General features: G+C 40.6%; 1 protein-coding gene across 2 annotated transcripts; it reads left to right on the top strand.

Annotated features, from left to right (window-relative positions):
• Positions 1-11,252: 11,252 nt before the first annotated feature.
• Positions 11,253-14,832, top strand: LOC127776006 (probable jasmonic acid carboxyl methyltransferase 1). Of its 2 annotated transcripts, XM_052302330.1 has the most exons (5): positions 11,257-11,334; positions 11,422-11,476; positions 12,301-12,696; positions 12,792-13,058; positions 13,712-14,832. In XM_052302330.1, the coding sequence occupies exons 2-5, from the start codon at positions 11,468-11,470 to the stop codon at positions 14,051-14,053; spliced, it is 1,014 nt and encodes a 337-aa protein (XP_052158290.1). In that variant the 5' UTR covers positions 11,257-11,334; positions 11,422-11,467; the 3' UTR covers positions 14,054-14,832. The 2 variants fall into 2 exon arrangements, with proteins under 2 accessions (XP_052158289.1, XP_052158290.1); XM_052302329.1 differs by lacking the exon at positions 11,422-11,476 and having other exon boundaries at positions 11,253-11,334.
• Positions 14,833-15,610: the final 778 nt, after the last annotated feature.

The raw sequence follows: 15,610 nt of genomic DNA, 5'->3' as shown, positions 1-15,610 counted from the left end.
AGAGCTGAGAAACAAAAGCTTAAAGACCAACTCAACCTCGCTAATGCCAATAACAAAGGCAAAAGAAAGATGTATCAAGGAGAAGGGTCAAACAGCAAGAAGAATAAATCAAGCTCCTCACAGAATCCAAGTGGGAGTAAACAAGAAGCTTCAGGCCCTCAAGCTGGTCCTCCTAAGACTCCATACTGTCCTTTCTATTTCGCAGATGGACATTGGCAGAGGAATTGCTCATGCTTCAAGGTGTAGTTAGCTAAGAAAGGTAACACTAATTCTGAAGAAATATCTAATGTGGATGAATCCCTTTAAACTGAATTTTCCCTTAATACCTGGTGGGTTGACTCAGGTGCCACTGTGCACGTCTCTTACTCATTACAGGGATTCAGTGGCATCAAGAAGGTAGCAAAAGGGGAGCAAAGCCTAAGAGTAGCTGATGGGGCAGAGATTGAAGTGAGGGTTGTTGGAGACCTCACACTTAGACTACCCAGCGGCTGCAATTTAATTTTAAGTAATGTTTTATTTGCTCCCTCTATTAAGAGAAATCTTATTTCAGTTAGAGTCTTAGTAGGGACAGGTTATGACTGTCATTTTACAAAGAGAGCATGTTACATTAAGTTTGATAATAAAGTTGTTGGTCTTGCCTTCGTGCGAGACAAACTCTATTTGCTCTCTTTGGATGACTCTGTGCTGAATGTTATAAATGCCTGTAATAATAAAGCTGAGACGTCATCGAAATTATGGCACTATCATTTGGGCCACATTTCTAGGGGGAGAATTGAACATCTCATTAAAGAAGAAATACTCCTCCCCTTAGATTTTTCTGACACTGATCATTGCGTAGATTGCATTAAGGGAAAATTCACTAAGACAATTAAGAAAGGGGCCACTCGGAGCACAAGTCCACTAGAAATAATTCACACTGATATATGTGGACCGTTCCCAGTGACATCTGTGGATGGTTTTGACTCGTTCATTACATTCACAGATGATTATTCCCATTATGGCTACATTTACCCCATTAATGATCGTTCTGAATCTCTTGAGAAATTTAAGATATTTAAGGCCGAAGTGGAAAATCAGCATAATGCTAAAATTAAAGTTGTGAGATCAGATCGTGGTGGTGAATACTATGGGAAGCATGCTCCATTTGGGCAAATCCCTGGTCCATTTGCCTTATATCTCCAGCAACATGGGATAGTTGCCCAATATTCCATGCCTGGAGAACCTCAGCAGAACGGAGTAGCAGAACGACGCAACCCCACACTGATGGATATGGTGCGCAGTATGCTAAGTCATTCTACTCTGTCAAATAAATTGTGGATTGAAGCATTAAAGACAGCTGCCTATATAATAAACTGAATTCCAAGCAAGTCGGTGCCTAAGACTCTTTATGAATTATGGACCGGGAGAAAGCCGACATTAAATTATTTACGAATATGGGGCTGTCGAGCATAAGCCAGAATATCCAGAAAGATCTAAAGGATACCGATTTTATTGTCCAGACCGTGTCACTAAATTTGTGGAGACTAGACACGCTGTCTTCTTACAAAATAATGAAGCAGGAAGCTCACAAGCTAAGGAAATTGATCTTGAGGAAATTCGGGCTAATGTCCCAATTCTGGAAATCCGAGAGATTAATATTCCATTTATTCAGACTGAGCCACATAATGTAGTGCCGCCAACAATGGGTAATTCTGGACCCTCTGGCTCTACACCTAATTTGAAGAAAGTGTTGATGGTAATAATGATGAAACTAATGAGCCTCAACAGAATTCCGCAACACAAAATGAAGAACCTCCACAAGAAGATGCTCAACCACATGTGAATAATGATGAAAATCAACAATTAAGAAGATCACAGCAGGCAAGGAAATCTGCTATTCCCGATTATTATGAAGTTTATATGAACAAATATATAGGGAAAGTAGATGACCCCACATCATTTAAAGAAGCCATAAGAAGTAAGAACTCATCCAAGTGGCTCCAAGCCATGGAAGATGAACTAAAATCAATGAGCCAAAACAAAGTGTGGGATCTAGTAGAAGTTCCTGAAGGAGTCAAAACAGTAGGCTGTAAATGGGTCTACAAAACCAAACTAGACTCTAAAGGAAACATCGAATGATTCAAAGCAAGGCTTGTGGCTAAAGGTTTTTCGCAGAGAGAAGGAATTGATTATAATGATACATTTTCTCCTGTCTCTAAGAAAGACTCATTTAGAATTGTCATGGCTTTAGTAGCTCACTATGACTTAGAACTCCATCAGATGGATGTGAAGACTGCATTTCTAAATGGTGATTTAAATGAGAATGTCTACATGGCACAACCGGAAGGTTTTGTTGAGGAAGGAAAAGATCATTTAGCATGCAAACTAAAGAAATCCGTTTATGGACTTAAGCAGGCATCCAGACAATGGAACCTTAAATTCGATGAAGTAATCAAAAATTTCGGATTTAAGGAAAATGAGGTGGACAATTGCATTTATATGAAGAATAAAGGTGGGAAATTCATCATACTAGTACTCTATGTTGTTGACATTCTATTAGCAAGCAGCGATAAGAATTTGCTGCGAGAAAGTAAAGAATTTTTGTCATCAAAATTTGATATGAAAGATCTCGGTGAGGCATCTTATGTTTTGGGCATTGAAATTCACCGAGATAGGTCCAAAGGAGTACTAGGATTAAGTCAAGAAGCATATATTTCCAGAATATTGGAAAAATATAATATGAGCAAATGCTCTACGACACCTGCTCCAATAATTAAAGGGGATAAATTTGGTTCATTCCAAAGCCCAAGAAATGAATTAGAGACTAAAGAAATGAAGACGGTACCGTATGCTTCAGCTGTCGGAAGCTTAATGTATGCACAAGTCTGTACGCGACCAGATTTGGCATTCATTACTAGGATGCTTGGCAGATTTTTATCAAATCCAGGATTGGACCACTGGAAAGGAGTTAAGAAAGTCTTGTGTTATTTGCAAGGAACTAAGCATTACATGCTCACATATAAGAGGTCTAATAAACTTGAGATCTTAGGCTATTCAGACGCTAACTTCACAGCGTGCTTAGACACTAAGAAATCCACTTCGGGTTACATATTCACCCTAGCAGGAGGAGCTATTTCATGGAAAAGCTCCAAACAGACGCTTACTGCATCGTCGACAATGCAGGCAGAATTTGTGGCATGTTATCATGCAACGGGGCAGGCCGTATGGCTTAAGAATTTCATCCCAAAATTAAGAGTGGTTGACAGCATAGCCAAACCACTGACAATATACTGCGATAATGAGGCTACAGTATTCTATACGAGTAACAACAAGTCAAGTGAATCTGCCAAACACATTGACATTATGTTTCATGTTGTGAAAGATAGAGTACAGGATCAAACAATTAAAGTTGAGTACATCAGTACTAAATTAATGCTTGTGGATCCGCTAACGAAAGGCTTACCTCCCAACTTATTTAAAGAACATGTAGCCGGCATGGGATTAAGTTATTGCCTTTGAATTTGATCCTGGAAATGGGGAGCATAAGCATCGATCAACACCCACTAAGTAAAGTTGACTTTATTTAAGTATTGTAGTGAACTATAAGTCTTGTTGTCTTAATGACGCTTAAAGTTGTTATGACACATTGCTTTGGGGAGCTATAGTATTTAGTGGACTCGTAAGTAAGTCTCAAAATCAAGGGGAGAATGTTGGTTGATTTTTCAGATGAGCCCACAATCCGAACTAATTTGAGATAAGAGATAAGGTTGTTTTGTGATCGGTTAAAACAACTTTTAACACCTAATTCGAGATAAGCTCCCGGGCCCCACCAGTGCTATATAAGAGAAGTAATCGCAGGAGGAGAGGACGCTCAATTCTTGCTATCTAATCTAAAAACCCTAATTCGCCACCGATCGGCTTAAGCGCCGGAAGGGGTTCGTTCGGCTGTCTCAGGGCAGTGCCGGTGGAGACTCGAAGGCCGGCGTGATATAGCGAGAAGAAAAGAGAAAGAGAAAGAAGAAGAAGAGCAAGAGGAACCAATGGCTTCAAATGCGACAGGTCAGAGAAGTTAATTTTTGTAATTAAGAGTGATTGCTTTATAGGCTAAAGTTAAGATCTTGTAATTTAGAACTCCAACAAATTATGCATGTCTGATGCTTCACAAATTCGATCATATTGTCCATACGGAATATATGCCCAGCCCAGGAGTGATATGCTATTTCTTCAGATGTAACATTGCACTTGTTCTGAAGCTATTATTTGTGGGGGTTATGTGGGTGATCGCTTACGTTAATGGACACATCATGCCCAACTAAATCCATCTATGGGTTTTCAATTCTTGTTGAGAAAACAGTACATACTTGCATTGATTTAAAGATAACACTGTCTCAAGAGAGAGGAGATCCAGCAGCAGTGTTCTGCAATTCTATGCGTATGGTAGAAGAGATGGAAACAAAAACACACTTCCATGAGAAAAATGAATGATGCTGACCTAGCTAGCGGCATGGGGGCGAGGAGTCACGATGGGACAGAACGCAAGGGCGAGGCGGGAGCTCAGTCACCACGGCAACAAACCCGCCGAGGAGCCGCCGGGATTGGGGAGGAGGGAGGGAGAGGGATGTGCGGGGACGCGTCATCGGGGGCCGGCTGCCGTGATCCGGCGATTGGCGAGGAGGGAGGGAGCGAGGCGTCTGGAGCGCTAGTGATGGGGCGTGGCGATGGGGGGCGGCGCGATGTTGGTTGTGGAGAGGAGGGGGCGCACGAAACTCCTAATGCGCGATCGCTCGCGAGGCGCGCCCCTACGCGATCACTTTTTTTTATTTGGATATTGCGCATCTTGTTTTCCTAATTTGATTAATCAACGGTAATGACGTTGCTTTTCTGTTTTTAAGCAACTCTTTCCCGGGCATGGGCAAAACACACGTGCATGAGCACTCCTTGCTATACCCATGGCTCGTACTCCGATTTTAGACCTAAGTAATTGAATATTTATTTTTTAAACTCAAATTTCATATTCATTAACAGAAAGTTCAATATAAAAAATGTGTATACAAAAAGTTTATAAGTCACAATGATTGCATATAAAGTTTATTTGTATAAAGTTTATATACGGAAAGTTTATACGTTTAAAGTTTCTATATGGAAAGTTTATACATTTAAAGCTTCTATACGAAAAGTTTATACGCATAAAGTTTCTATACGGAAATTTAATTTATATGTACAAAGTATTTAACTAGATTTTCTAATTATGTACTAGTTAGTTTCTAGGTGGAAACTTTTTATTCATCTATGAATATTACCGAGTAGATTTATTTAATTCCGTAATCTATGATTTTTTTTATATATAATATTTTCAAGAAGAAATTCCAAAGTAATTACATAAGAAGCTAATTTATAAGTGTTAATTCTGTTATAATCACATGCAAGCTAACAAAAAAGATATACATAGGAGGATCGTCTTTTGGCTGGCCCACTCGGAGACTAGGCTTACTGAATATTCGGGACGGAAGCATCAACGATCACGCGGGCTGCGGGACAGCGATTTGTCGCGTCACTTGAGGCCTCAGCCCACACACATGTTTATTCTATATTTTTAATTTGATTGGTCTTTCATTGAGTTTATACACTTAAAGTTTATATATGTAAAGTTTATACACCTTGTATAAAGTTTATAACTCAAAATTTACATAGTATTGTTATAAACTCAACTTGAATTTGAATTTAAATTGGGATTAAAAAAATTTCAATGTATTATTTATATGTATAATGTTTATGTACACGGATATTTTTTATACAAAATTATTTTTCTTCAGTTAGTATTTTGTTTTTTTCTTTCAAACTATTTTTTTGAGTTTTTTTTATCAAAGTCAATCTAAACACGCACGTGAGCAGGTAGAGGAGAAGAGAGCTGCTGTGTGTTCTAGTGGATGAGGGCAAGCTGACCGCGCGTGGTGATCCGACGCGATGTCACACCCTGAAAATCGCTAAATTATAAATTGTTGTGAAAAAGTTATTTTATAATTTATTTATAATTAAAGCAAGTGTGTGAATAAAATCTATGAAAAATTTGAACATAAACTTCAGCTAGATAAAATTTTATTAAATACTTTGTATGCCCAAGTATTTTCTGGATTTTTCCCATAATTATTTGAGTATTGGAAGTATTTTTAATAAATGAAACATCATTTCAGTAATTAATAATTCTTTCCTTTCCTTCCTTTGGTTGTCAATCCTTCCCGGTTCACTCTCCCTATCCACGGTTCGTCGTATCCGCCGACCCCTTTTGCCACCGTGGTTTCGTTTTGTATGACGAGCCGAGTCCTATTCTCTTTCTGGTTCCGTTTCCTCTTCCTTTCCCAAAACGGCACCGCATCTGTTTCCCCCACCTTTCCTTTCTAGGCAACCTTCTCCTCTCGTATCTTTTTCCCTTCATCCTCTCGGCCTCCTCCCAGCCGTGTGCCTCTCCCCTCTCCTAGCCGTGCACGCCTCCCTTGCCCTTCCCCCTCTGCCATGCCTCCCTTGGCCCCACCTAATCCTATTCAATCTTTCCCTATATAAGCCGTCCTCTCCCCTCCTATTTCCTGTTTTTTTTTGTGTTGCAGCCGCCCCTAGACTCCTTCTCCTCCTGTTTAGCCGCCTCCTCCAGCACCCTAGCCACCGCTGCCGCTAGCCGTCACCTCTTGCCGTCGTCGTCTTGGTCGTCGCCGTCGTCTTCTCCGGTGAGCTCTCCTCTCTCCCATGTCGTTTACCGGTGTAGTATATCCCTAGGGACTTCATCCAATTTAATCTAATCTTGTTTGGCCCTAGCGTCGAGCCGGTCATTGCCGTGTACCGCACCCACTGTTGTCCGCTGCTAGCCGCCGCGTAGCCGCTGCCCTAGTGCACGTACTGCAGTCGCCACGCCGCTGTCGTGCATCGCTATCGCTGCCGCTGTTTACCGCTTTGCCACAGCCGCAGCCATGCCAGTTGCGCTGTTGCTCGCAGCTCTGCTGCCCTAGCCCGTGCACCATCGCTACAGGTTGTGCCGTCGCCCTAACCCTAGCCGTGTGCTGCTGCTTGCCGCTTAGCCATCTCACTAAGTCGTTGTTGAGTCGCTACCGCTGTAGCGCCTTGCTGTCGTGCTGTCCCGTCGCTGCTGTTCCGTATCGTAGCCGTGTGCTGCTTAAACCTAGCCGCCGTTTTAGCCCGTTGCTCGGTAGTGGAGTTATCTAGCCGTAGGTGCAACTTTAAGTTCCTACCGGCCTATCGTTTGCCGTACCGGGGTTTTACTGTGAATCGTATCTAGCTCACCGGTTTAGCCACAACCATTGTTGAGTCGTTCGCTCGTTCGTACGAACGAAGTGTTCCCCGTGCTTCGTTCGTTCGTTCGTGTGGAGTCGTCCTTTAGTCTAGAGCCGTTCAGAGCCGCCGGTTTCGGTTGATCTTTTGGGTGATCCCGTGTCACGTAGAATTGACTCGTTGAGTTGGTATCTCATGAGGCTCGCTTGCCAGATCAATCCAAGCCATCCGATCTTGGTCGACTCGGTCGAGATTAATCTCAGCAGTCCAAAATCGATATAAATCCGTTCTCTCTTTTAAATGGCATATTATTCCTCTTTAATATATGTCATCTACCAAATATGATCTAATCTTTTTCGGAGGTTGCTTTAATCTTTTATCTCCATTATAAATCATTTGTAAATGATTTAATTAATTTGGAATAGTCTTTTCTTTAATAGGTTTAATGGGAATTAAATCTTGTAAAATTCATATCTAATTCGTACGAACTCGGAATGAGGTCGTTCAAGTCTCATAATTCATGTAAATTCAAGCTCTACCTATTTATGAACTTTAATTGTACTGTTCATTTGGTTTTTATTAGTGTTTTTTCTCGTTTTGCGTTAAAGGTTTAGTTTTCCGTTGTTTCGGAGGATCGTTCGTTCGTTGGAGAATTTCCTGAAGACGAATTGAAGACGCTTGTTCACAAGGCAAGTCATACAGATCCCAAACAACCCTTTGAGTATGTTGAACCCGTTTAAAGCTAATGTCTTATTTCAACTTATGCATTATTTTAGAATGTCATCGGGTGGTGAGCCTTTCCCATTTAATTATGGCCAAAGATGACTTTATTTTCCTATGGGTTATAATTTGACTAGCATGGACCTTATATATTGGATTGGTTTAGCTAGATGTTATTTATAGTTGCTTAGCCGTGCTTAGAAACATTAGCTCATTAATGGGATAAATTATGCTTCACTATTACTTATGGTTATATTTAATGGTAGCTCACGATGGTCAATCGTGTTATGATAATTAATTGATAATTAAAATATTATTAATGGTGGGTTGTGAGTACATGGTTTTGAAGGTCGTGCTCATGACAATTAAGGACCGGTTTGCGAGCTACTGTTGTAAAACATTAACCGTGCCAACCACAAGCCAGCGTGGGCAACGGCTTTACCTTTTGTATAGCATGGTTCATTACGGGGTGCCAGACTGAGAAGTGGCGAGAAGTCCGTGGGGGTCGCTGGGGAGTCCATGCCTCTGGTTTTTGAGGGGGTGATTATGATCCAGGAATGGTGCACTGTGGTGAGTTGTGTTGTGCGAAGGGTATTGTCACGATTTCCCCCTTTGCAGTGCCGTGGTGGTACTTCGGGGCATGGCAACATATGTGGAATCGTGTTTTGTGGGTACAGTGGTACACCTCTGGCCAGAGTAAAACTATTCGAATAGCCATACCCGCAGTTATGGGCGGGTCTAACAATGTTTTTCGTGATTTGTCCCACGCTACTCATTAATAATAAGAATGTGATAATTAATTTGACTCCTGGTTTGGAATGGATAATTCCTGGTTTGGAGGTTTGATCTGTACGACCGGGGTTGGTTGTTCAGGTTTGGTTGGGCCTGTGCAGCATGGGTGTGCTGTTCAGTGTTGATTAATATTGATGATTAATTACTCTATTGTTTTACAAATTCTCAACTCTTTGCTAAATGCTGCTTTCGCAAATGAACCCTATATTATGCCATCCTTTGGTATCCATGTGCACTTGCATACTTGTTGTGTGGCTTGCGGAGTATTCCATGTACTCACCTTGCAATAATCATCAAACCTCAGTTGAAGAAAAAGGATCCAGAAGGAGAAGACCTTTGGCTTAGATCCCAGTTGAGCTGCCTGTGGGAGTAGAGCAGAAGCTTCGCTAGATTTTATTTTCCGCTGCAGTTTTCTTCATGGTGAGGACTAAGTGCCTCTTATGTAAGTATTTATTGTTTTAGTTATTTTGATGAATCTGTATATTAAATTGTCAGTTTGTGTACCTTGGCTGATTCCTGAACGAGGGTTTTAATGCACAAATTAGTTCGAAAATTACTTGTGAATTTCTGGGTGTGGCACGCGATCACCCGCGCATTAGGTGGACCCGGGGGCGCAGCGATGGAGGGATTGGGGAGCGATGGTTTTTTCTTGCCGAGTGCGGATAGTGATGGGATCCGGAGGAGCGTCTGATTTACTGACCCCACGGTTAATAGGTGGCGTGTCTATATTGGCTTCACCATCACCACTATGAATTTTTTAGTAGAAGAGACAACACATGGTCATTAATATTGTACTACAGTAGTAGTTTGAATGAAAAAGAAAATACAAAGAACAGACTACTCGAAAACAAAGAAAGAAAGGAGTTTCCCACCAAGGCACTGTGTGCGGTCTTCTTGGCTGTCTAGACCGTCAAATAGGTTTGTCTCGTGGATCTCTGTCGTTAGATAGATGTTGTCACGGGATTAAGATAGACACCTTGTGTGTGTGTGGATTTATTTGGAACTTACGTATCATATCGGATATACGGATAACATTTGAAGTATAAACAAATTATAGATTCCACTTGTAAACTGCGAGACAAATTTATTAAGCCTGATTAATCCGTCATTAGCAAATGTTTACTGTAGCACCACATTATCAAATCAGGAAGCAATTGGGCTTAAAAGAAATGTCTCGCAATTTACACGCAATATGTGTAATTAGTTTTTTTCTATATTTAATAGACTATGTATATATCCAAATATTCGATGTGACAGGGTAAAAAGTTTTTGTTTGGGAACAAAACATGGTTTCAGTTCTTATCTAAGCTAGACCATGTGCCTTTAACCGTTACAACGCATGGACATATTTTTCTAAATACCTATATATACTTAAAAGGGAATAAAATACGAGTAACATATTTATTAAAGAAAATCCTCATGACCCTAAATTTTGAATGTAAGTCTGTCTATGGTATATAGTTTCAAACCGTATATCCAATTCCTTAGACTTTATAATACCTGTCAGGTTACCCCTGAAGTAATTTTAAACGGTGGTTATGCGTGTTAAGAAGCTTAAAGAACAAGGTGAGCAAACAAGGGGCGGCTATGGAGCGATCGACGACTAGGCGGCATGCATTGATTGAACACACCTACTACAATAATCCAAATTTTGTTACACTCAACCATCAATAATGCTAGTCAAATTCTTTTGCCGCCACAACAATGTATCCATGTTGCTCTCTCTCAGTTGTGGCGCTTTTGTCCATTGACTCTTATTTTGTCTCACATAACCACATCACATCCTAGTCGACAAAAATAACAATAATTGTCCTGCACCGTTTTAATAACATACTGCTTCCTTCCAAAAATATAAGACTTACATATAATGGAAAATTGAAAATTATTTTTAAATTTTAACTAATAATTAAGCCAACATAAATATTTTGTATTATGCATGTGCAGTGATACCTTTAAAATTACACGAAAATACTTGCAAAACAACAAGCCATCAACTGCAAAATTACAGATGTACAAGCAATTTTATCACCAAATTATATGGAACTGAAAGTTCCACTAGGATATATTACATATAATTTTGATCACATGGCACTTCAGATTGATATTTAGCTTTGTGATATGTTCAACACTAAATCCACGGTTCGATCATATTATGGCATAAATTTGTAGTTTGTTTATGGTTTCATGGAAGTATCAGTATTTTTTTGAAATTTACTCGTAATGAATACAATGAATGCGAAAAAAATCTTGCGTAGAAATAATAGTTATAATCAGATAGATTAATTATTGCACATTTTACAAATTTAAAAGGAACGTATCTGTAGGTAGTAATGGTGATTAATTAAATTATTATTTTATAGTTCAGATATCACAAAGGTCAGCATTTCAACATTTCCATTCCAACTACAATGACCATAGAGGGCATTTGTAAGGCTATAAATACATACTCAGCCTTCATAGCAAGCACAATCAGATATGAAACAGTGTGCCATGGCCACCATACAAATTGTCCATATGAATCCAGGGCAAGGCGAAACAAGCTACGCTCGCAACTCTACAATTCAGGTACATATGTACTTTTTGCAATATGCTTCGTTTGATTTGCTGGTAATATGAGTGTTGACTGATTTCTGAGTTACACATGCCTTTGAGGAGGACATCATAATTGAATTGTACTTGTACTTCTGATCTTCATGAAATGATCAAGGTTGGTTATCATATAATTGAACATATTGAAATCCTTGTTCTTATCATTTTTGTAGTTTAGTTTTCAAGTATATCATATTTAATAAATAAGTTGATGATAGTTGATTAAATATGCTAAAAAAACCAAAGACATCTGCCAGAAAGTACTTTAAAAGCTGTTGCTAATATTTTGCACTTTTGTTTCCAACCCTCTTTTGATGATTGCTTAGGAATATAACTGTAACCTCTTATCGTATCCTCGTTGTTAGCTTATCACCAAAATTTAAATTTCAGAACTTAATTAATTTTATAGTCTATTTTTCACCAATGGTTTTTAAACCGCTATGAACCATAGCTCAATGATCATAGCATACCTAAAGCCATTCTTGAAAACAATTTTGTTTGCTAGAAATAACAATAAATCAACTATCCAAAACTTTCCGCACGATGCCCAGGGAATTCCCCTCCCAGGTGGCAGTTTTGAGTATCTACGAACATTGTGAAATGGCAATCATCTGCACCTTAATTGATTAATTTGGTTCTGATCACGGTTTTCACTTTTGGAAAATGGAAATCACCGAAGTATCCTGAATTTCGAAATTATTTTACAACATTACAAATTTTTACTTCATTTGAATAAATTTTGACCAAATTCATAAGAATTTTTGTAAAAAACGAAAATTTCAGCCGAGATAGTTACTTGCCGGGGAGGGGGTCCAAAATTTCCAAAATTGAACCGAAATTTCAACCCTTGGTTATCATCACAGCTGATTATATTTCTATGGCATTTACATGCACCCTTCAGTCAAAAATCAAAAGTGACCTCAGAACGAATAATACTTGTAGAAAACTGCCCAAGATAGGATGAAGCCTCTCATAGAGGAAGCCGTCACAGCCTTCTGCGGAGTATCTGTTCCCAAGAGCATGGCAATTGCGGACTTGGGCTGCTCATCTGGCCCGAACGCACTCACGCTCATTTCATCTACGGTCGATGCCATCCACCGTTATTGTATGGAATGCGCGCAGCCACCACCAGAAATGTGCCTTTTCCTCAACGATCTTCCATCCAATGACTTCAACTCCGTTGCGAAGAGTCTGGCCGAATTCAAGCACAGCCAGGATGTGTCCTCTCATCACGTCGTCGTCGCCAACATGGTACCTGGGTCATTCTATGAGAGGCTTTTCACTTCCGACTCAGTGCATTTCTTCTGCTCCTCCATCAGCTTGCAATGGTTATCAAAGGTAGGCATGCAACATTAGGTTGAGTTAATTGTATATATGCAGCCATATGGAATAATGGGGCAGCTTTTACTATCGATGTGCGTTTGTGAAAGCAGGCACCTGAAGAACTTGCCAAGAGAAAAATCCCAATGTATGATAGCGACGAGCGCTTGAGGCTGTTGAACCATGAAATTGTTGCCAACGCTTATGCTCGACAGTTTAGAAAGGATTTCACGCTATTCTTGTCCTTGAGGGCTCGAGAACTGGTTCTCGGAGGTCGGTTGATTTTCTCGCTGATCGGTAGATGTTCAAGCAACCCGGCCTCCGTGTCTACTCAAGTATGGAAAGTGGTATCTGTAGCCTTGAATGACATGGCATCGAGGGTAAGCAGCGTAAGCTTTAGCTTTTCAATCAATTAATTAATCTCTGTATCCTACATGGTTTATGCTTTGTTTAGTTTTATCCATTTTAGATGAGACCAGAGTTTTTCTTTTCGGAAAGCGAGAAAATTTCGGTGGGCATTGAAATTTCGAAAATTTCAGATATTCTGAACGAGTTTTTTTTTAAAATTTTAATACATGTTTACTGAATTTGAATAAAGTATGACCAAATTCACATATATATGAAAAAAAATCGACAATTTCCCTGGATGAGACACATGCACGTACATGGCAAGCTTGAACAGCACCATTATGCACATGATTAACTCAGGGCCAAGCCCGAACCCAACAGAAGATTGAGTCCTGTCTCGCCCAGCAAAAAAGTTTAACACAGCAAGCTTGTCCGATCCGTAGTAAATTTTGATGCAAATCAATCTGCACATTATATTCTTGGGGCCTGGCCTGTCCATGCATGCTCAGGTCTATATAATAAGTAGATATGTACAAAAACTTCGTTAATATTTCTTTTGCAATATCACAGTTTTTATTTTTGTGTTTACTTGAGCGCAATTTGTTTACGTAACATGGCAGTTAATTAATAATTATAATCAAGGCTCATTTCCAGGTTTACTGAAAATGGTTTTAACTTGCTGTAGGGTGTGATTAGCAAAGAGAAGTTCGACACATTCCACATACCTATGTATGCACCTATGGAAAATGAATTAAATGGGATAATTGAAGATGAGGGCTCATTTCAAATCAACAAGGCGATGGCCCACGATACTTTCCTTGCCACAGATGGAGTGTTGGCGAGTCCAAACACAATAGCTGCAATGGTAAGAGCGGTGTTCGAGCCAGCAATAGTGCAGCATTTTGGGTTCTCGGCAGGAATTATGGATGACTTTGCTAGTGTAGTGGAGCGACTCTCGACTACGAGTGTCGTTGAAGCTGAATTCCCATTAGCTTGCTTATGTTTTTCGCTCACCAGAGCACGTTGATTGTTGATACTGTATTGAGTTTATCATAACACATTTGGATCGATATGTTCTAGTCTCTACTACTTAGAAAATTGAAAATGTTTCCGTCGTCCGTAATAACGAAAAAAAGGGAAAAAACATGAAAACAAAAAAAAAAGATAATCCAATTCAATTTGTAGAAAAACCGTAAAGAAGGCCGAAAAAAAAGCCCGGTTCAATATTATCTCCTCTCCACATCCTACATCATCACAATCACAATCCAACCAAAAACAAAATCGCAATTCAAATCCAAATCGAAATTCTCACAAAATCATCCAAAATATGAAGAGATAGAGGAGATGAAGGGGCAAATGGGAGGCCGCTTCTTCTCAACCTCCTCCTCCGCCGACCCGCCGCTGCGCCGCTATATATGGAGCCAGGGAACCACGAACCACCGTTGTGCGGGGAGCCGCCGACTCGCCGGATCTGGCGAGCGGAGAGCCCGACGCTGCGCCGTGGAGCCGCCGACTTGCCATATCTGGCGAGGAGCAAGGCGGCGGCAGCACCCGACGAGGAGGGAAGGAGCCGACAGTGGGGGGAGAGGGAGGGGGACTCGCCGGATCTGGCAAGGAGCGAGGCAGTGGCGGCACCCCGACGAGGAGGGAAGGAGCCGATAGTGGGGGTGGAGAGTGAGTGGGAGCGGCGCCGCCGATGGGGGAGGGGCAGCTCGCGGTGGGAGGAGGGGCGTTGCTGGTGGGGGGGAGAGGAGGGACGCCGCCGGTGGGGGAGAGAAAGGCGGCCTACGGTGAGAGGAGGGGGAGGGGAAAATGATTTAGGTTTAGGGATTTTTTTTGCCCCGACGGTTTTGATCAATTCGGAACCGATTTGAGCCGTTCGTTTGCCGTCCATCGAAACGAATGGCTCAAATCGATCCGCGTCGGGCCATCCTCCTCGCCGGGCCGCACAATTGCTGGGCCACGCACGGTAGGGAGAGGAGGAGTACGGGGAGCATATTAGACTTCCTATTGGGCCGAACTCTTTCTTGCGGACTAAGGTGGAGGGGAGGAGAAGAGAGGAAAGCGGTCTGGCTCGGTTGCAGGCTGAAGAATAAAATGGGCTGAAAATGGCCCAGAGAGAAAGGATGATTTTTATTTAAATAATTGCTAAAATGATATTTGTATTATCAAAATTAATAATTAAGCTCTGAAAATTCTAATAAAATTCCAAAGAGCGTAATTAATCATGTAGAATTTAATAAAACTAAATCCAACCATACCATTTTATTTCTCACACTACTTTACTTGTAAACTAATTTAATTATACACCTACCTACTTAAAAATACATAATGTAAATCTTTCTTATTTTTTCCTCAATTTTCTGTTCTTTACACTTCCCATTATAACGCACGGGCTTTTTTCTAGTACATAATAATATATAAGCCTCCGTATCAACTAGGGAATCACACCATAATTTTTAATCATGGGCCATCATGTTTAAGGGCAAGTACTATAATGCCCCATATATTGCCCCTAAAAATACCACATTGGATTGAGTGATGAGGTGGAGGAGAGAAGTGAGGAGAGAGATGATGAGCCACC

This window comes from Oryza glaberrima, chromosome 6, assembly GCF_000147395.1.
Source record: "Oryza glaberrima chromosome 6, OglaRS2, whole genome shotgun sequence".
Lineage (NCBI taxonomy): Eukaryota > Viridiplantae > Streptophyta > Magnoliopsida > Poales > Poaceae > Oryza > Oryza glaberrima.
This window is presented reverse-complemented; position numbering and strand designations above follow the sequence as displayed.